The sequence below is a fragment of the Lithobates pipiens genome, unplaced genomic scaffold (assembly GCF_037356315.1).
Source record: "Lithobates pipiens isolate NorthernLeopardFrog02 unplaced genomic scaffold, aLitPip1_a1.2 Scaffold_25, whole genome shotgun sequence".
Classification (NCBI taxonomy): Eukaryota; Metazoa; Chordata; class Amphibia; order Anura; family Ranidae; genus Lithobates; species Lithobates pipiens.
In genome coordinates, this window is record NW_027507787.1 from 153111870 (window position 1) to 153134517 (window position 22648).

Consider the following 22648-nt stretch of genomic DNA (forward strand, 5'->3'; position numbering starts at 1 on the left):
CAAATAGAATTTCAGCTTTAAAGGGAAGGATCCAACTAAAGAATCTCTGTCTTCAGTAAGGAGCACTTCTCTTTCTCCTATCTACTGGTTAAAGTCATCCTTTGATGAAAATGGAAGGTCGTCTTTACTGAAAGCCCCAATCTCAAATACAAATAGCATTTAACATCCTCCAAAAATAAAGCTTTTATAAAAAAAAACAAAAAAAAAAAAACTTTGGCCCTGGATTACAACATTTCGGAGGGACCCGGGTGATGTCACACTCAGTGGCGGCTGGTGCTAAATATTTTGGGAGGGACTGCACAAAAGTCTATCTTCACCTTCAGCTGCCACTGTGTACGTTTTTGCCATTACTGACCAGGTAAATGGCAGGTACATGCCCATGAGAAGTCCTTGGCAGCTCTGGTCAAGTTTAAGCCCTACCATGCGTTACAGTACTTTTAAACCGGATTATGGTAACCTCTTTGCAAGTACAGCGCATTGCTCTCCACCTCTGGGCAGCACAGTGGTGTAGTGGTTAGCACTCTCGCCTAGCAGTAAAAAGGGTCGCTGGTTTGAATCCCAACCACGACACTACCTGCCTGGAGTTTGCATGTTCTCCCTGTGCCTGCGTGGGTTTCCTCCGGGTACTCCGGTTTCCTCCCACACTCCAAAGACATGCAGGTAGGTTAATTGGCTTATGTCCAAAAATTGACCCTAGTATATGAATGGGGGCCTTGGATTGTGGGCTCCTTGAGGGTAGGGACCGATGTGAGTGTGCAATGTACAGGGATAGGGACAATTGTAGACACTCGCTCAGGTTGAACTGGATTGACTGGTGTCTTTATTCAACCTTACTAACTATAACTACCCTGTTTCCCCGATAGTAAGACACCCCCGATTGTAAGACGTATCGGGAGTTTCAGAGGGGTCGGCTAATATAAGCCGTACCCCGAAAGTAAGAGATATGTCTTACTTTCGGGGAAACACGGGGGTATTGCCGCCTCCCTCTCATCTAGCTGTGCGCCGCCTCCTGCCCACGTCCGCACTGTCCCCCTCTCCATACGTCGCCGCGTCTGCCATTTCCCTCTGATCTTAATGAGCGCCGCCTCCTGCCCACGCCTGAGCCGTCCCCCTCTCCATACGTCACCGCGCCGTCCCCTGCACTTGTCACTGCCGCCTCCTGCTTAAAATATGGTAATGCACACAGTATTAATCATACATCAGTAAAACATACACACTGGCATACTGGGGTATCATCTGCTGTATGTAACCCAGTGGGTATCAGCAGGTGTCACACTGGATTAAATACAGCAGGTGGTACTGTATCACACATAAATCTGTTTTATCCTCCAGTATTCCACTGTTCGTTCTTACCATTTTTCATTGTTTTACATGTTATGCAATGTTGTAACAAGACATTCTTGGCACTTCCTTTTATAAAACTGTTTTGTGGTGAATACAATACTGTTCAGGTTGTTAATAAATGTTAATTTTATGGTTAAAACAAAAAATTCGACAATTTTTTTCCAATATAAGACATACCCCGAAAGTAAGACATAGTGGGGCTTTTGGGGATAAAAAGAAAGTAAGACACTGTCTTACTTTCGGGGAAACACGGTATATAACTATATGTCACCCCAAGCCCATCCTTTTTTTTAAGCCAATTGGAGCCTCAGGCTCTAATCGTGTACTAAAATAAATAAAAAAATACTCCATTGGAATCCATGCGTCCGGCGCCCTGCATGTAGAGGGCCAGGCGCGTGGATTAGGAGGCGGTGCCCCTGCACCCCTAATGGATGAGCCGCCACTGGTCACAGTGCCTCACTGTTGCCACCCAGAATTAATAGGTCCTCAAAATCCTATAAGAATCCCAAGAATATCCCATGAAAATTCCATGAGAATGAGCTCCTGCAGCATACTGGATCACATTGTTGTGGGAGTCGGAATGCCCAGCTTTCCTTGTCGACAGCACTTGGATACTATGACATCACCCACACTTCACAGAAGCATTGGAAGCCGGGACCAATGGTAGTTTTTGAAAATTGTATCTTGTTAAAGCTTGTTTTGGAGCGTGCTTTAAGCTATTTATTTTGAGAGGAGTGGAGGCTGTCAGTACAGAAGACTTTCAAGGAAGGTCCCCTTTAATCCATGGATTGCCTATAGTCTGATCACATGTGGATGTAAGGGACAGTGCTTGCACCTGTCCCTTACAACCACATACACAGTGTGAGAGCCATTTGGATTGGATGGAACCCATTATATCCCTGTTGACCAACCTGTGGCTCAAGGGGCCACATGTGTCTTTGGTGCTTGTTGTGTGGCTCTTATTCCCCAGCAGTCAGCATTGGAGAAGTTGGTTTGTAAAGGGGCTGCAATGGCAGTCATCTCCAGCAGTCTTATACAACATGTCCCCAGTCTCTGACCGTCTCCTGCAGCATACCCTCAGTTTCTAATGTAGCATTTTACCATATCTCTCCCCCCTTTGTGATGAGATGTTTCATGTTTGCATGCCAAGATACTCAAAGTGGCTTAAGAGGTTTTAGTTCCCAGGGTTCCTCTTTACATCAAAGGACAGGGACCCGTGGCAGATCACTTGGCAGATCTCCTTTCCCATCCCAGCACTGTATATAGCTCCCCCCCCCCCACCACAGCACAGACACTTTCCCATCCTGGACTGTTCTCACCTCGTGCTTCTCTCCATTCAGGAAATAGCTCACAGCTCCTCCCCAGCCAATGGGAACAGAAGGGTGTGGACTGTATAAGGCAAAGTAGAAGCCCTGTATTGGAGCAGATACTAGCTGGATTTTGTGGAGGATATGATAATATAACAGGGAGGCTGCTGGGGCCCCCTGGAGCTAGGGGTGGGGTTGCTGTTGTGACCCCTGCAACCCCTTATGCTACGCCCATGTCTACTATATCTCAAAAGTTGACCACCACTGTTCTATATAGAACAATGTTTTACAGCTTTTTAACTTCTAGTTGCATGTTGCGGAGAACAGAAGCAGAGAAGGAACATAGTAATACAATATACACTCACTGGCCACTTTTTTAGGTACACCTTGCTAGTACCGGGTTGGATCCCTTTTGCCTTCAGAACTGCCTTCATTCTTCATGGCATAGATTCAACAAGGTGTTGGAAACATTTCTCAGCAATCTTGGTCCATATTGACATGACAGCATCACGCAGTTGCTGCAGATTTGTCGGCTGCACATTCATAATGCGGATCTCCCGTTCCACCACATAGTGACATGATAGAATCACGCAGTTGCTGCAGATTTGTTGGCTGCACATCCATGATGCCAATCTCCCGCTCCACCACATCCCAAAGGTGCTCTATTGGATTGAGATCTGGTGACTGTAGAGGCCATTGGAGTACAGTGACCTCATTGTCATGTTCAAGAAACCAGTGGTGAGATGATTTAAACTTTGTGACATGGAGCATCATCCTGCTGGAAGGAGCCATCAGAAGATGGGTACACTGGAGTCATAAAGGGATGGACATGGACAGCAATAATACTCAGTTAGGCCGTGGCGGTTAATCGGTATTAAGGGGCCCAAAGTGTGCCAAGAAAATATCCCCCACACCATTACACCACCACTACCAGCCTGAACCATTGATACAAGGCAGGATGGATCCATACTTTCATGTTGTTTACACCAAATTCTGACCCTACTATCTGAATCTGAGACTCATCAGACCAGGCCAAATTTTTCCAATCTGCTATTGTTTAATTTTGGTGAGCCTGTGTGAATTGTAGCCTCAGTTTCCTGTTCTTAGCTGACAAGAGTGGCACCCGGTGTGGTCTTCTGCTGCTGTAGTCTATCTGCTTGAAAGTTCGATGTGTTGTGTGTTCAGAGATGGTATTCTGCATACCTTGGTTGTAACGAGTGGTTATTTATGTTACTGTTGCCTTTCTATCATCTGGAACCAGTCTGCCCATTCCCCTCTGACCTCTGACATCAACAAAGCATTTTCCTCCACACAACTGCCGCTCACTGGATATTTTCTCTTTTTAAGACCATTCTCTGTAAACCCTATAGATGATTGTGTGTGAAAATCCCAGTAGATCAGCAGTTTTGTAAATATTCAGACCAGCCTGTCTGGCACCAACAACCATGCCACGTTCAAAGTCACTTAAATCCCCTTTCTTTCCCTTTCTGATGCTTGGTTTGAACTTCAGCAAGTCATCTTCACCATGTCTAGGTGCCTAAATGCATTGAGTGCTGCCATGTGATTGGCTGATTAGCAATTTGTGTTACCAAGCAACTGAACAGGTGTACCTAATAAAGCCGGTCAGTGATAGTAGTAATAAATAACTAGAGCACAGAGCAGCGTCCTTACCTGAACCGCCCTCTCGAACATGTGGGCCATGGGCAGATAAGAGATTTCAACATCAGAGGTCATTGGCGCAAAGGTGCTCTGTACAGTAAGAGAGGACACAAGTCAGTGAACATTGTGCAAAAAAGCCAAACACGCTTCACCAGCTTACAGTTCAACATTGCATAACACATCTAATCCTTCACCCTTGTCTGTCCTGCACTGTGGTCACCAAATAAATATAACTGTTCACAAAAATGTAATATGCTGTTTAGTTAAATATGAGATATATATATATATATATATATACACACACATATTATTTACTGCATGATTATATTAATATAATATAAATATTACTATTCAAATGGTCCTGCTAGAAAACCAGCATTCAGTCAGCCGCTGCAGCAAATTGCTGCAGCACTGACCAGTGTATTCTAACAAGAAGTGCGGTGGAATACAATAGTGCAGCAGAAGTTCCTGCATGCATACTGCTTGTGTGGATGCAGGGATCTGTGAGCTTTTTCTCGTTCAATCTGTTAGTTGGGTGAAACAAACTCTGTGTATACTCAGCCTAAAGTGGCTGTAAACCTCAGACATGAGATATGAACAAAGCATATCCCTCTATAGTGTGTAGTACCCTCTACCATAGGTAGGTGCTAGAGTGAGGATTTTGTAAGGGAAACTTTCAGTGCAGGTAAATTTGGGCAGGCCTATGCTTCAGGCTAGGCCTGCTTGTTTTGATCTGAGGGGCAGGGAGTGGTAAGTGCAGCAGTGGGTGTGGCCACGTGTGCTTCAGTTCTGAGGCGCCTCCCCTGCTTTCAGGGAAAATGATCTGGAAGAGGGGCAGGACCTAGGTCTGGAGTGTCAGACAGCTCATGTGATGAGCCCTGACCAATCCCCAAATGGAGTTAGCAGGGGGCAGGACTCCCATGTAAGCTGAGGTAACAGGCCACTGGAGGAGGAGTTGTCGGCCAGGAGATGTGTAGTACTAGGCAGCAGCAGGGGCCCTATCCTCAACTGGGGAGGGGGGGGGGTGCGAGGCCTAGCGGAGGAGCCTGGGAGAGCTGGGAGGGTGCTTCATCTTTACACGGTTATGGATGAAGTGTTCTGAAACAGAGGGACTGGAGAAGCTGCTGGAACATTTGTCCCATTAAAGTTCTCCATCATGGACTCGGGGCAGGAGAAGGTCGGTGAGTGGACCACAGTGGAGTTCTGGATGAGGCATGCCATGGGAGCTGGGTGTGAGGTCAGAGGAGAGACTGTGGGGAAAGTGTCAAATCGCTGTGCCCCGAGGCACAAGATTTGCAGGTCGGACTAGCTGGGAGCAGTAGTGCACCGATCAGCACATGCTACTAAATTACTAGGCTGTCGGGGAGAGGTACTGCAGACCTCTGGCCCAGTAGACATGTGCACTGACAAAAAATTCGTTCATTTCTCATTTTCGTTTCATTCGTTTTTTTGCTTTTTTTCTGAAATTCGGAAAATCAAAAATGTGGAAATTTGAAAATTCGGAAATTTCAGGAATTTTCACATTCCAAATTTTCGGTTTTCTGAATTTTCGAATTTCTGAATTTTGAATTTTTGGATTTCCGAATTTTCAAATTTACAATTTCCGAATTTTTGAATTTTCGGATTTCCAAATTTCCGAATTTACAATTTCCGAATTTACAATTTCCAAATTTACAATTTCCAAATTTACAATTTCCAAATGTACAATTTCCGAAATTCAAAATTTTTGGATTTCAGAATTTCCAAATTTTCGAATTTTCAGATTTCCGAATTTTTGGAATTCCGGCTTTTCGGAACTGTGAATTTCTGAATTTTCAGATTTTCGGAATTCGGGAATTCAAAGATTTGAAAGTACAAAAATTTGAAAATCTGAAAAAAAGAAAATCGGTTTAATAAATAACTATTAATTTAACGAGTACAAATTTATCCGAAGTTATGAATTATCTGAAATAACGAATAGCGCAACTAAACAAATGGAACAGAACAAATTAATAATAATAAATAATTCATAATAATAAAAAGGTTTTATTATTATTATTAGATCGTTACATTCCATTTGGTTAGATATGGGATTCGTTATTTCAGATAATTCCTAACTTCGGATAAATTCGTACTCGTACGTTGACTAAAAGACAAATTTGAAAGGGAATTCCAATACCTATAATTTAATAGTTATTTATAATTAAACAGATTTTCTTTCTTTTTTTATGATTTTTTAATTTCCAAAAATTCAGAATTCCGGAAATCCATAATTCGGAAAACCGAAATTCGAAAATTTGGAAATTCGTAAATTTGAAATTCATAATTTTTCACATTTTGAAATTTGTAAATGGAAAAATTCGGAATTAAAGAATGTGTCAAAATTCGTAAAAAAAAAACGAATTCAGAACTAAACGAATTGCACATGTTTATGGCCTAGTAACAGTGCAACCAATTCTAGCCAGTAACTGAGACTGCTCAGAGTGGTCTCTTTTGTCAAGAGGATGATGTGACAGGAAGAGTAATGATCTACAGTGGAAGTCTGTCTAGAAGGGTGGAAGTCCTGGGAGCAACAGTCCGAAGGAGATACGCAGAGGAGGAGAAATAGTCTGCATGGTGTTATGCAGGGGAAGCGCCTGTAGATATTATGTGTACATCAGTACTTCACGGCTCAACCTTTCCTTCTAATTCTTAAATATGATGGCAAAGCAATTGTTCTGTGGGCATCCCATATTTCCTTCCCCTCAACCAAGTTATATTCCCTAATAAACAAAACAACGCAAATGACTGTTCATTGTCTCAGAAGTGATAGATGGGGATCTGGCAGCAGGCTGACATGGTGGATGTTAGTTACTAGTAGCAACCAAACGCTACAAGTGTGTATTTGTTTCAGTTCAGAGTACAAAATTGTAGTTTCTATCTGCTGCTAGTGATGGACGAACGTTTCGCCCGGCGGTCGTTTCGCGGCGAATTTCCGACATTCGCGGTCCGCACGTTCGAACGCCTTTTTCCGTCGTTCGCCGCGGCGGACTTACGTGTTTAATGTATACAAGAACTTTAACCTTTGGTGACACGTTTATCATGTGATACAGGACAGCCAATTGAGACATGACAGCACATGGACACTTGGACATTCCCCCTAACCTATAAATACACCCGATCCGGTGGCCATTTTACATTCTTTCTTCTGTTACGATAGGGACAGGTTCCTGTGTGGAGTAGGGAGAGATAAACCACTAGCTATTTGGTACACAAAAGTTCTTTTCAGGACTGGTATAGGTGTTAGGTGTTGATAGGTTTGCTGTGCTGCTGATTCTTGCAGCAGCCTGAGTGTCTTTTGTTAGTTTAGAGAAAGGGAAAGGATGGTGTATGCTACAGGGACAGCCAGATTAGTCTTTCATCATCATCATCATCATCATCATCATTAGCTGTTACTATCAAGGTCCACAAAAGAGCTGTTCCAGTAACCACTAATCGTTCTCTTTTTTTGCCAATTTGTATAGGGACAGGAAGGAAGCAGTGTTGTCAGGCAGTGAGGGTAATTTTAAAGACTTGCTGTTATTATTAGTTCCACAAAGGTTCTTTTCAGGACTGGTATCAGTGGTACAGTAATAGGCTTGTACATGTATAATATTCTTTCTTCCAAATATAGAAAGGATATTATACTTGACTGCTGCCCTTCTGCTGCAGTCTGCTAAACATTCACAACTCACTTGTTCCACAAAAGTTCTTATAAGGACTGGTAACTTGGTATAGGGTGCTACGGTACATAGGCTTGAGTGCGGTACAGTCTGCTGTTCTGTAAGGACCGCTATCGGTCCACAATAGATAGGGTTGACGTGCACCACTGCTGACCGCTGCCCTATACTGCAGCAGTCCTTCAGCGGTATAGGGACTGACGTACAGTCTGCTAATCACTAACACACAACCTGCTTGTTCCACAAAAGTTCTTATAAGGACTGGTAACTTGGTATAGGGTGCTACGGTACATAGGCTTGAGTGCGGTACAGTCTGCTGTTCTGTAAGGACCGCTATCGGTCCACAATAGATAGGGTTGACGTGCACCACTGCTGACCGCTGCCCTATACTGCAGCAGTCCTTCAGCGGTATAGGGACTGACGTACAGTCTGCTAAACACTAATACACAACCTGCTTGGTCCACAAAAGTTCTTATAAGGACTGGTAACTTGGTATAGGGTGCTACGGTACATAGGCTTGAGTGCGGTACAGTCTGCTGTTCTGTAAGGACCGCTATCGGTCCACAATAGATAGGGTTGACGTGCACCACTGCTGACCGCTGCCCTATACTGCAGAAGTCCTTCAGCGGTATAGGGACTGACGTACAGTCTGCTAAACACTAATACACAACCTGCTTGGTCCACAAAAGTTCTTATAAGGACTGGTAACTTGGTATAGGGTGCTACGGTACATAGGCTTGAGTGCGGTACAGTCTGCTGTTCTGTAAGGACCGCTATAGGTCCACAATAGATAGGGTTGACGTGCACCACTGCTGACCGCTGCCCTATACTGCAGCAGTCCTTCAGCGGTATAGGGACTGACGTACAGTCTGCTCACTTCCTTGACCCAAAAAAGCACACCGTACTATATGCCCCTACCCTCCTCTTTGAAGAGGTTGAGCGGTGTCATATTTCTACTGGGGCTGCTTATGATATCCCTGTGCTGTGCTGACTTCCTCCTGGGGGTTCTTATTATGAAGGGATCACACTATCCCTGTGCTGTGCTGACTTCCTCCTGGGGGTTCTTATTATGAGGGGATCACACCATCCCTGTGCTGTGCTGACTTCCTCCTGGGGCTGCTTACGGTGCTGCTGTCAGTGCTGTATGTCACGGTGCTGCTGTCAGCGCTGTATGTCACGGTGCTGCTGTCAGCGCTGTATGTCACGGTGCTGCTGTCAGCGCTGTATGTCACGGTGCTGCTGTCAGCGCTGTATGTCACGGTGCTGCTGTCAGCGCTGTATGTCACGGTGCTGCTGTCAGCGCTGTATGTCACGGTGCTGCTGTCAGCGCTGTATGTCACGGTGCTGCTGTCAGTGCTCTGTATTACGGTGCTGCTGTCAGATGCCTCTATCACGGTGCATGTGTCATTCCGGTATGTCACGCTGCTGGTGATCATCTCCTGCACCCTCTTCTTTGCCTACCCTGGTCCCTGACCTTCCCTCTCCTCCATTGCCTTCATTAGCTCCATAGTCCTGAATTGTTAGAACAATTTCCCAAATAAAATAAAAATGCTTGTAGTTATCGATCCCAAATTCACCTCATACATGTATTATGTCATTGTCCAGATGGTGGGACTACGTTTTACCCCCTAATAATTACCACGTGGCCGCAAATTCGACATGAAGGTTTGCAAAGTTCGCCTCCCATTGAAGTCAATGGGGCCCGCGGCGAACGTTCGGTTTCGCGAACGTTTGGGTCCGTTCGCATTTCGCTTTCGCGAAACGTCCCGTCGGAAGTTCGTCCATCACTATCTGCTGCCTCTTCACTTCTGACAAGTTTTCCAACACCAAGAGATGTTCTTGTGTGCTGTGTGAAGGGGAATGTGTCCCTTCCCTTCAATCAGCTCTCACTGAGCTCTGCAGAGCGTAACTTCAGCTCCCCTCTCCTGCTTTCTGGAGCTCAGAAATACTATGTAAATTCTGGACTTTGAAAAGATGTAGCGGAGAAGTGGCTGCAGATAAACAGGTACAACTTATGTAGGAGGATTTGTTTCATTTCTGTGTATCACCTGAGTTTAATCACTTCATTGGATATATAAAAATGGTTTACAACCACTTTAACTCTTCACAAGAAGAGACAGATAAACCTGCAGGATTTAAAGTATAACTAAAGGTAAAATGTTCTCTTAGTTTTTGATAGAATTGGATTAGAACCCAGGGATTTCCTCTCACTTCCTTTTTGGCAATGGGACTGGAAGTGGAGAGAAATCTCCGCAATGCGACACAGGTGGCAAAAAAAAAAAAAAAAGTGACAGGGGTTATAACTCTCCCTTACTCTATCCAAAATGAAAAAAAAAATGTTTTGCCTATAGTTCTACTTTAACATGAATATGCGTTCTTTTTTTTTTTTTTAAAACTGAGCCAAGAATCTGCTGAATCTCGTGGAGGATAAAGGCTTACCTCCACATTTTTCATAAAACTGGCAGCATCGGCTACAACGTTTCTGTGGGACAGCATGGCACCTTTCGGGTCACCTAATGTAAAATAAATAAGTGAAATAAAAATATACTCAGAGTAATTAGCATTGCGCAAACAATGTACAACAAATTGGCAGCAAGTACTGAGTTAATGATTCAAAGGAGACCTGTTGGACTAGAACTATAGGGACTGCTGATGAAGACTTTTTTAACCACTTTCAGACCGGACCATTTTGCTGGTAAATGACCAGAGGTCTTTTTACAATTTGGCACTGCGCTGCTTTAACTGGTAATTGCGCGGTCATGCAATGTTGTACCCAAACAAAATTTGCGTCCTTTTCTTCCCACAAATAGAGCTTTCTTTTGATAGTATTTGATTGCCTCTGCGATTTTTATTTTTTGCGATATAAATGGAAAAAGACCGCAAATTTTGAAAAAAAATGATATTTTCTACTTTTTGTTATTAGAAAAATCCAATAAACTCAATTTTAGTCATACATTTAGGCCAAAATGTATTCAGCCACATGTCTTTGGTAAAAAAAAAGTCAATAACTGTATATTTATTGGTTTGCGCAAAAGTTGTCACATCTACAAACTAAGGTACGTTTTCTGGAATTTACGCAGCTTTTAGTTTACGACTGCCTATCTCATTTCTTGAGGTGCTAAAATGGCAGGGCAGTACAAAACCCCCCCAAATGACCCCATTTTGGAAAGTAGACCCCCTAAGGAAATTGATAAGTGGCATGTTGAGCCCATTGAATATTTTATTTTTATTTTTTTTTACACAAAGTTGTCACTAATTGATATATTGCTCACACATGCTATGGGCATATGTGAAATGACACCCCAAAATAAATTCTGCTGCTTCTCCTGAGTACGGGGATACCACATGTGTGGGATTTTTTGGGAGCCTAGCCGCGTACGGGGCCCCGAAAGCCAAGGACCGCCTTCAGGTTTTCTAAGGGCGTAAATATTTGACTTCACTCCTCACTACCTATTACAGTTTTGAAGGCCATAAAATGCCAAGATGGCACAAAACCCCCACAAATGACCCCATTTTAGAAAGTAGACACCCCAAGCTATTTGCTGAGAGGCATGTTGAGTCCATGGAATATTTTATATTTTGCCACAAGTTGCAGGAAAATTACAAACTTTTTTTTTTTATTTATTTTTTTCACAAAGTTGTCACTAAATGATATATTGCTCACGCATGCTATGGGCATATGTGAAATGACACCCCAAAATAAATTCTGCTGCTTCTCCTGAGTACGGGGATACCACATATGTGGGACCTTTTGGGAGCCTAGCCGCGTACGGGGCCCCGAAAACCAAGCACCGCCTTCAGGCTTTCTAAGGGCGTTAAAATGCCAAGATGGCACAAACGCCCCCCAAATGACCCCATTTTGGAAAGTAGACACCCCTAAATTTAGGGGTACACTAGTGAGACTAGGTAATAAATGGCGGGTGCCCTGAAACTATAAAAAAATAACTAACCAACCAGCGTCACCTGTAACCGTTATATGGTGATCACTGGTGAAAGGGTTAACTAGGGGGCAATCAGGGGGCTTTATGCGGTAGTATATGGGGGTCCCTGGCGCTATGAAAAGCTGCGGCGAACCTAAATACCTACCTGCCTAACTAGCGTCACCTGTGACACTAATACAGCGATCAGAAAAATGATCGCTTATTAGGCTGGGTTCACACTGGAGCGATGCAGGAACGCCACGAATCCGCGGCGGGTTCCCGCATCGCATGCCTCCCGGCGGCAGTTCACACTGCCCTATGCGAACTGCTGGGAGTGTCAGTGAAATGTTAATGACACCCCCAGATCAGTTTGCATATCGCAGTGCGATCTGCAAACTCGGATCGCATGGTGTGAACACCCATGCGATCCGATTCTGCTGCGGACCAAAAAAAGGGTCCCGTGCGAGTTTGCGGCGGGTGCGGCGGGTGCGACACGAATTCAGCCATACTATCTGTATGGCTGAACTCGAATCGCACAGAGATCGGATGTGATTTGCACTGCAGTGCGGTGCGAATCACATCCGTTCTCAAACCGCTGCAATGTGAACCCAGCCTTAGTGACACTGGCGACGGGGGGTGATCACGGGGTTAAACCTTTATTGGGGGGGTTAGGGGGGTACCTTAGAACTAAAGGGGGCTAACCTTAACTGCCCTAACAGTTATTACAGTCACAAATGACACCCGCCGGGTGATCAAGGGGTTAAATCTTTATTAGGTAATAAATGGCGGGTGCCCTGAAACTATAAAAAAATAACTAACCAACCAGCGTCACCTGTAACAGTTATATGGTGATCACTGGTGAAAGGGTTAACTAGGGGGCAATCAGGGGGCTTTATGCGGTAGTATATGGGGGTCCCTGGCGCTATAAAAAGTTACGGCGAACCTAAATACCTACCTGCCTAACTAGCGTCACCTGTGACACTAATACAGCGATCAGAAAAATGATCGCTTATTAGGCTGGGTTCACACTGGAGCGATGCAGGAACGCCACGAATCCGCGGCGGGTTCCCGCATCGCATGCCTCCCGGCGGCAGTTCACACTGCCCTATGCGAACTGCTGGGAGTGTCAGTGAAATGTTAATGACACCCCCAGATCAGTTTGCATATCGCAGTGCGATCTGCAAACTCGGATCGCATGGTGTGAACACCCATGCGATCCGATTCTGCTGCGGACCAAAAAAAGGGTCCCGTGCGAATTTGCGGCGGGTGCGGCGCGAATTCAGCCATACTATCTGTATGGCTGAACTCGAATCGCACAGAGATCGGATGTGATTTGCACTGCAGTGCGGTGCGAATCACATTCGTTCTCATAAACCGCTGCAATGTGAACCCAGCCTTAGTGACACTGGCGACGGGGGGTGATCACGGGGTTAAACCTTTATTGGGGGGGTTAGGGGGGCACATTAGAACTAAAGGGGGCTAACCCTAACTGCCCTAACAGTTATTACAGTCACAAATGACACCAATGCAAAAAAAAAAAAATGCAATTGGTGTCACTGTGACTGGGGGGGGCAGGGGTAATTGGGGGGGTGATCGGTGGGTAAAGGGGGGGTGTGAGTGTGCCTGGCATGTTCTACTGTACGTGTGGTGTGTTGGTGCAACTCACCGATCCTCTCTCCTCGGTGCCGGAACGAAAAATACCGACACGGAGGAGAGATCACATCACTTCCTCTCCTGTGAGGAGAGGAAGTGATGTCACGGAGCATTTCTATTCGTCGGGAGCGATCGCGAGGGGGTGGCCATGAATGAATGGCCGCCCCCTCATCCCGGATCGCTCCCGAACGAATGCCGACCGCCGCAGGCACCGGGGGGGGGGCCCGATCGGGCCCCCCAACCGCGGGAAGGCAGGGACTTATATATACGCCCATATGCCTGCCCGTGCCATTCTGCCGACGTATATCGTCGTGCGGCGGTCGGCAAGTGGTTAAAGTGAAGCTGTGGCCAGGTTATGGATTTTCAAACATTTACATATTTGTAACGAGCTAGCAGCTGATAAATCAGCAAACTGAATGTGTCGTTGTACTGTTTCCTACAAGAATAGCTGCTTTGTCCAGTTTTCTTTTTTTTTTAGATGGATAAACCCTGATGGAGGGGGCCTGTGAAACCCTTGAAATGTGTTGGCTATGTGCTGTAACTTTTGTAACCAAAAACAAACGGGTTGGTTATGAGTGTGCGGAAAAGAAGCACCTAGTACAAAAGTTCATTTCAAGATGGAAAAAATTTTAAAACATTTATTGGTTAAAGCACACCTCTAAGGGACAAAAAAAATACTCCCTTGCATTGGGGCAGCCCTCGGCACTGCAAGGATTACAAACTCACTTAAGTCCAGGGAGCAGCAAAAAGCACTTTTACATACTTACTCCTCAGTCCCCCTGACAGCGGCCCTCTGCTCCACTTTCCTGTGCTCTGGCAGTGGACTGTCCCTCCGTGTTCTCACATCAATTGCAGGACTATGCTTAGGGAATAGAGGCTGCGAGGACCGGTCTTACAACTTGAAGCAACCTTTAGGGAGAGGATCAGGTAAGTAAAAACTGCTTTTTGTGCGCCCCCCCCCCCCCCGCTATTGGGGGGAATGCACTCCCACTGCAAGTATAATATTTTTGTTTTCACTGAAGCTCAGCTCTAAAAGGAACAAATACAGCCAACATGTTTCAGGTGAAAAGGGTACAATGGTTTGTAATAGGCTCAAGATGGAATTTGTTTGGAGCATCCGATACAGCCAACACATTTCAGGGGAAAGGGCTGCTCTTCCTCCAGGGTTTGTATTATTTGTAATAGAATCAGAATGGAACACCCTAGAAACCTGAGTTTCATTCCCTGCAAAGGCAAAGAATAATGGACTACTATGCATCGCGGTGCCTGTCTTCGGGCAAATATCTCCTAAACCGTATAGGTTTAGGAGATATTTCTTGGACCTACAGGTAAGCCTTAATCTAGGCTTACCTGTAGGTCAAAGTGTGTTGTAAGGGTTTACAACCATTTTAAGGCTGGATTAGCACTTGCAATTGCAATGTGGAGTGCCAGCTGCCCTGCTTTTAGAACGAGCTAGCCCTAACCCAGCCTTAACTCAGGCTTTCTAGTTTGATTCTCTTACAAAACATTGTCCAAGCTCTGAAGAAGGAGAAACTCTTTCCTGTGAAATGCGTGGCTATATTAGATTCTCCAAACTAATTCCATCTTGAGTGTTACAAATCATTGTCCAAGCCTAAAGAAGGAGTGTCCCTTTCCCCTGAAACGCATTGACTGTGTTTGATCCTCTTAAAGCTCAGCTTCAGTGAAAGCAAAAATACCTGCCTTGCCCCCAATTGCAAGACGACCACAAAAAAGCAGTTTTTAAGATCTGTAGAAGGAGGAAACCTTTCACCCAAAACATATTGGCTATATCTGATGCTCCTATCCAATTGAAATTTGATTCAATCACAAACCCTTAAGAAGGGGAATTCATTTCACTCAATAAGCATTTGTTGTATCTGATGCTCCTAAAGAATTCTTCAATGGTTCTATCACAAACCCTTGTCTAAGCCCTGAGGAAGGGGAGTCCTTTCACCCAAAACCCATCAGTTGTACCCAATGTTCCTAACCAGTGAATGTTTGAAGATAATTTCCAAGCAAGATGAACTTTTGTACGGGGTGCCTCTAACCACATACCTAGAAGTTGATTGTGTGTTGAACAATTTGTCTATCAAGATTAGGGAGGTAGCATCCTGGGACCAGAACTAATTCCTTACACGCCTTACTTTACGCACTTTAACTTTATTCCACGTTGATTAGAACTAATTCCCATTCTCATTGGTCCCGTGCTACCATATACCTACCAGACCAATAAAACAAAGGGGACTTTTCAGTTTACTTTTGGCACTCTTTTTTCTCTACCATAAATACAAAAAACTGAAATTTGTATTGTTTTGACTTTTGCTTTTTTTTTATATTTTAAAATGCATTTGAAAGCCAATATCATCTACTGTATATGCTATTTTCTTAATCATTTGATGTTTAGCAGATGGACAGTACCTGTGGTGCCGCTTGTAAAGCAAATCAGGCACAGGTCTTCTGGCTTTGGCGGCTGTATCAAGAAAAGACAAAAGGAAGAAATACAAGTTTTCAAAAAATAATTATGAGGTATATGTTCTTTATCAGAATTTATCAGGGCACTCAGCTGTTAGTAAAACAGTTAAAAACTCTGTTCATGCGATCATATTACACAAGGCCAGGGGTCAACCCATTGAAACCCATCCACCCAATACAGTGGAACCTTGGTTTACGAGTAACGTGGTTAACAAGCATTTAAAAAAATAATGACTCGGCTTGCGATTGTTGTCTCGCAAAACGAGCAGGATCCAAGCCAATGAGGCGTGCAGTACTGCATTTGGCCAGAGGTGACATTCGGAAACACTCAGAATCACTCGGAAACACTCAGAAATATATAGTTCCTGAGTGTTTTTGAGTTTTTCTGAGGGTTTTCGAGTTCAGCCAAGCTGTCCCCGAGTATTTTCGAGGCTCTCCAGTGCCCTCCCACCTCTAGTCACATGCAGTAATGCATGCAATAGAAGTCAATGCGGAACAAATTATATTCGTTTCCATTGACTTCTATGGGGAAACTCACTTTGATATGCGAGTGCTTTGGATTACAAGCATTCTCCTGGAATGGATTATGCTCGTAATCCAAGGTTCCACTGTATATATAAATGTCATAATATTTTTTGCAACAATATTTGAAATCCCCTAATAAAGTGTATGTAAATCTAAAATCTATATTTCAGTATGTTTGGCACTTTCAGGTCCACTGATAAGGCGGCAGCATTTGCCCTCCGACCGACTGGATTGTCGCACACCCCCCCCCCTCCCCACCCACAAAAAATATAGCACCAACCGCCACTGGTGTTGTTGACATGGAACAGAAAGTATTGTTACTGGCAGGATCTCCAGGTAAGAATCTTATTAAGAGATTCAAAACTATTGGCTTTAAGTGATTTTTTTTTTTAAATAACAAACATGTCATACCTTCTCTTTGCAAGGTTTTTGCACAGAGTGTTCGCGATCCTTCTTTTCTGGGATCCCCTCGCAGGGCTTCTAGCTCCTTCTCTTCTCGAGTGCCCCCACGTAGAGGCGCTTTCCATGGGGGCATGCATGCATACGTGCTCCAAAGTCCTGCTGCTATGTCCATTGACACAGACAGCAGGACTCGGCCCTGCTCCCCCGGCTCCCGGGTCTCTGGATTTGATTAACAGCAGCAGGAGCCAATGGCTTCCACTGCTATCAATCTATCCAATGAGGATCTGAGACAGCGACTGGAGCTGCTATATTCGTTCCCGTCACTGGAACAATCTGACTCAAGTAAGAAAAGGGGGGGGGGGGGACTCGGGGTGTGCTGCAGCACAAAAAGTTTTTCATCTTAGTGCATGAGGGGTTTATAACCCCTTTAAAGTTGTATGACTAAAGGGAAAACTTTTTTTTTTTTTCCATTTTGAATAAAGTGGAGAGCGGTCAGGCTTTATTGTTGACTGTGCTCCTGTTAGGGGGATTCACTCTGTTTATTGATCCTAGTTATCATTATCTTATATATTAACTATGTACCAATCCAGAGAATAAAACTTTGTGTGTAAGGTGGTTGCCGCTCTCCCATCCAACCCATGCAGGTGTGGTTTGGCCCAGACATGTAGGCTGAGGCCTCACCTTAATCTTTGGCGGCACCGGCTGGACAATAGAGTGGCCATCGCCTCACACACAGGGATTATAACCCTCCTTTACTTCATCCAAAATAAAATAATTTTTTTTTTTGTTTTTACTCCTACTTAAGAAAACTGTATAGAGTGAAACATAATGCAAAACATACGAATAAATAGATTTCAGGTTTACAAACAATTTAATCACTTTGGCTTTCAAATCTGTACACCTCCTAAGAACAAGAGCAATTTGGGGGAGATTTACTAAAACTGGAGCACTCAGAATCTGATGCAGCTGTGCATGGTAGATGATCAGCTTCTAACTTCAGCTTGTTCAATTAAGCTTTGACAATAAAACCTGGAAGCTGATTGGTTTCTATTCAGAGCTGCACCAGATTTTGCACACTTTAGATTTAGTAAAATAAAAATAAAAACATTGTATCTCTCTCTATCTGAACATTGTTTAGAAACAATGTGTGAGATGGTCCTTTTTTTTTTTTTTTTTTACAGCAGCCTTTAAAAAGCCAGTAAAAAACAGGCACGTTTATCCTGCCAATAAATGCCAGTGACAGAAAAAGGTTGTCAGTTAAAAATATGGCTGTGACGTACAGCACAGAACTGCATTTACACGGTTCTGGTCCAAAGCCGGTGAAGATCATCTGAGTGCCTGCTATAGTGTGTTCAGGGGGTGCTGGGGGAAGGAGGGGAGGGGCGGCGAGTTTGGTGGAGGCCATCCCTAACTGCGCAAAAAATAAAAACCGCAGAGGTGATCAAATACCACCAAAAGAAAGCTCTATTTGTGGGAAATAAAGGACATCAATTTTGTTTGGAAGCCATGCCACGCGACCGCGCAATTGTCAGTTGAAGCAATGCAGTGCCAAATCGCAAAAAGTGCTCTGGTCTCTGGTCAGCCAAATGGTCCGGGGCTGAAGTGCTTAAAGTAGTTGTAAAGGCAGAAGTTTTTTTTTTTTTTTCAAAACCACTGCACAGAGCAGGTAAGTATAACCGGTTTGTTATTTAAAAAAACAAAAAACTAAATTTTATAATCAATTTAAATCACATTGCCAATTGCATATTGTACTTGTTTGTAGCCTATATACTGTTTTTTTGCGCTTAAAACTCATTATTTAACTTTTAGAAATGCCAGTAAAAACTTGGCTGAGCCAGTAAATTCTGGGTGTCGTGTCATTAAATTTCAATCTGGTAGGTTGGCTACACTGAGCTACTGTATTTACACATCAACTCCCAGCTGTCATTCTGACAGTTGGGAATTTCTGTAAAATACAAGGAAGGGAGCAGCAGCAAGCAAGAATCACAGAATAAAGTATATATGGCAGCAGGGCAGAACAGGACATAGTACATATGGCAGCAAGGCAAAAAGACAGGGCATAGTTCATACGGCAGCAGGGAAGAAGGACAAGGAAATGTACATATGGCAGCAGTGTAGTACATGCTCCCTTGTGTATTTCATCTACATTTTTTTGGGTGTGTGTAGTACACCCAATGTGCACATCTAGTTAATGTCACAGTAATAGCTGATGAAATAAGAAATAAAAATTTGAAGCCCAACTTTGAGTTTTTGTATTTGTTTTGACAGCAAAGGGAAAGGATAGCACCTCCGTCTGTTAAACGTATTTTGCATAACACACAAGGTAACCTGTTATTCTTTCTGAAACTTACCACAACTTTCTTGAAGTTCTCTTTTCCCATGTACTAGAACAAAAGCATATATAAATGAATAATATTAAGCAGAAGCTCCAGGAAAGCAAATTAAATTATCCATCAATAACTAGTCATATTAAGGAAATGTTGTGCCACCTACATGCTCCAGATGTAAAAGGTATCGCAGTGATCCATTTACTGTGGGGATGTCCTAAACTCCACACCTACTGGAGGGGGGTGGTGGACACCTTGAATAAGGTGTTCCAGGTATCTCTTCCATTAGATCCAAAACCTTGTCTCCTTAGTCTACTGGATCAGTATGAATGGGAAAGTCATACCAGAAAAGCCATAGTCAGGGTTTTATTTTTAGCTCATAAACTAATAATGGTTCATTGGAAATCTGAAGACCCTCCAATAGTTGGGGGAATGGATTACTACTCTTGGTAATACACTGCAGATGAAAAAATATATATATATATACACTGCACAAATATGACAAACTATGGGATCCATAGTTAAAGTCCCTGGACTAGCCCCAGTAGACCTGATCATGGACAGGGTGCTTAGACTTCATGCTGGCTGAGGATATTCTATGACAGGCTGTTAACAGAGTGTTGGTACTATCACTTATGGTGGGACATCAATGTACTGTATTGCTTAATACAATTTATGGGTGGTATTGTTATTGGCATGGACTGTTTTGTGTAAAAAATGGTGCATTGAACTGTTTGGCATTGTCAAGCTATGTTTTGTTTATCATAAACTTGGTTTTGGATAAAAAAATAAAAAAAATGTTTTGCAATGGTGAAATAAGGACCCCTCTATCTTTCTCTGTGTTATAAGAGCCAATGTGGCCAGATTCTGCAACCAACCAGCTTCTAACTGTCAGATCTTGGCTGAAAATAAAAAAGGGATTTTTTTTGGTTGCTTTGGGCAACCAAAGCACAAAGCAACTTGATCCAACTAGTAGTTTTTTTCCTGAAACTGTTTAAGTATTGGATCTATATTAAGCTTAATATATTGGTCTAGGTTAGGGTGTATAACTATACCTAAATATTTGAACTTGTCCACTATTTTGATCTGTTCAGCAGTCTGAGGCAGGTGCCCTGCCAGTGGATCTAAGGGTAGTATTGTGGATTTGTCCCAGTTTATTTTGAACCCGGAAAAGGTTCCAAATGTGTAGATCAATTCCTTAAGTCTTACCAGGATTGTAGAAGCGTCACCTAAAAATAGAAGTGCAATCTTCGGCATAAAGTGCCATTTCACCCCAATATAATCCAATTATTTGGTTCCCCCTTATGGCATTTTTATAGGTAAAAAGTAATGGAGAAAGGGGGCAGCCTTGCCTTGTTCCCCTGTGTAAGCCAAAGGAAGGCGATAAGGTGTTGTTTATCCTAATGCAAGCTCAAACGCCTTAGTGACATCTAGCGAGAGTATAGCTCTGTGTTCCTGGTTATCAGTGGGTATTTGCATATTGAGATAGAGATGGCAGAGATTGTTTGCCGTGGACCTGCTCGGTATGAAGCCGGATTGGTCCGCATGTACCAACTTGTTTTTGTAAGGAGATTTAGATCCGTATTTAACAGTGAGATGGGTCTATAGAATTCTGGTTCCTTCCCTGGTTTTAAGAGGACCACTACTAGGGTTGCCACCTGTCCAGGATTCACCCAGACAGTTCGGGTTTGGAATCTTGTGTACGAGTTTCCGTCTGCCTGAAACCCGGACACATTTGGACTGGGCTGTGGCTCCCCAAGTAACTGAGATAGTCATACAAGAATCTGTTGCCATTCGGTAGTTGCCGGCCACTGTCTGGGGCAGGTTTGGCATCACTGGGGGGGACCCATGATGTCAGCAAGAGCAGTTTGGCCACACCCACTGTTTGCTGCAGCACGCTGCATTGCCACTCTCCTTGAGGCACCCAAGGTGTCCCAGGTCTTTTATAATTCTATAGTGTATACTACGGAAAAAAAAGTGTCCTGTGTCGCTAAATTGTTCGGGTTTGGCTTGAAGAAAAGGTAGCAACTCTAACCACTACTACTGCTTCATACATAGATCTCGGCAAGGAATCTGAGTTAAACGCCTCTGTAAGTGTATGGAGTAGCTCTGGTAGGAGTATTTCTCCAAAATTTTTGTATAGTTCAATTTGCAGTCCATCATTACCCGGGGCCTTTGAGTTTGGAAATGTGGCTAGTGAAAGTTGCAGTTCCTCAAGGGTGAGAGGTGCGTTTAGAAGTTTCCTATCTGTTTCCTGAATCTGAGGTAGGGTGACAGTCCAGGAATTGTGTTAACTCATCTACAGGCTAAGACACCTTAGAGGAGTATAAGTCCTGGTAGAAGGAGCAAAACGCATTCAGTATGGATGGTGTATCAGTGACAGTTAGTGTTGATGATGCTGTCATACTATGTATCACTTGAGGTGGTTGTTGTGAACTGGCTATCATGGTCAGCATGTGGCCAGTTTTTTCACCCTCTTCAGAATATATTTGGGAGGTGAAAAATCTTTCGTTGTCAGCTTGCTGTAGATGTATAATGCGGTGGAGTTTCTGTGCGTCTGTCCATTGCCTCTCATGTTCAGGCCTGGGAGTTCGCAGATATAATTCCTCTGCTTTCTCCACCGCCTGACTGGCATCCCTGGCCCATTGTCTTCTCCTAGTTTTAATTGTACTAATTTATTTTATGCACGTCCCTCTGATTAATGCTTTAAGAGCAATTGTCATGCATTTCTAAGTAGCCACAAAATATAAGGCTGGCTCATCTTCTCTACATATTTTGCTCTATTATATTTGATGAAGCATTTTTGTGGAATTACCTCCACGTCTTTCATAAGAAGAACCTCCACTCCACATTTGGTGCCCCTCTCCTTCAAGTCATCTCCAAACTCCTCCATCAGGATGACGATTTTCAGCACAGGGTTTAGTCCTTTTTCACAGTTATTCAGAATGATCTGGGCCTTGTCCGGTTTGTCGCAGACCACCACTGACAGTTCCGCTGTATAAACACAGAGATAAAAGGACTCATTTTTATTTTCCTATTTGTATTCCGTAGTGGAGTTTTTTTTTACTTCCTGTCCCATAGCCCAAGTGAGAGGAAAGCCCTCCAAAGTGAGGGAATCCCTGGTTGTCACCAAAACTAATGTCCCCATTGGAAGATTTTCCCTCTTTTCTAGTCTTGGATACAACCAAAATTTAGAATTTTCTTTAACTTTCACTTTCAATGATAATGGTAAAGGGGACAAATAAAGGGAATGAATCTCCCTAACAGGGGCACAGACCGCAATAAAAACTAACTGGTGTTTTAACCACATGCCGACGAGTTGCCGCAGCTGTACTGTGGCAGAATGGCTTGGCTGGGCGAAA

The 22648-nt window shown here is 43.7% G+C and overlaps 1 protein-coding gene across 1 annotated transcript in view; it reads right to left on the reverse strand.

Moving 5' to 3' along the window:
• Positions 1–22648, reverse strand: part of ACSL5 (acyl-CoA synthetase long chain family member 5) — an 85185-nt gene that overhangs the window by 36321 nt on the left and 26216 nt on the right. Inside the window, exons 7-11 of the mRNA XM_077455042.1 lie at positions 22102–22280; positions 19311–19343; positions 15979–16030; positions 10427–10500; positions 4323–4400 (exon numbers count right to left, since the gene is read on the reverse strand). Of these exons, the coding sequence (XP_077311168.1) occupies positions 4323–4400; positions 10427–10500; positions 15979–16030; positions 19311–19343; positions 22102–22280 (416 nt within the window). The remainder of the gene's footprint in view (positions 1–4322; positions 4401–10426; positions 10501–15978; positions 16031–19310; positions 19344–22101; positions 22281–22648) is intronic.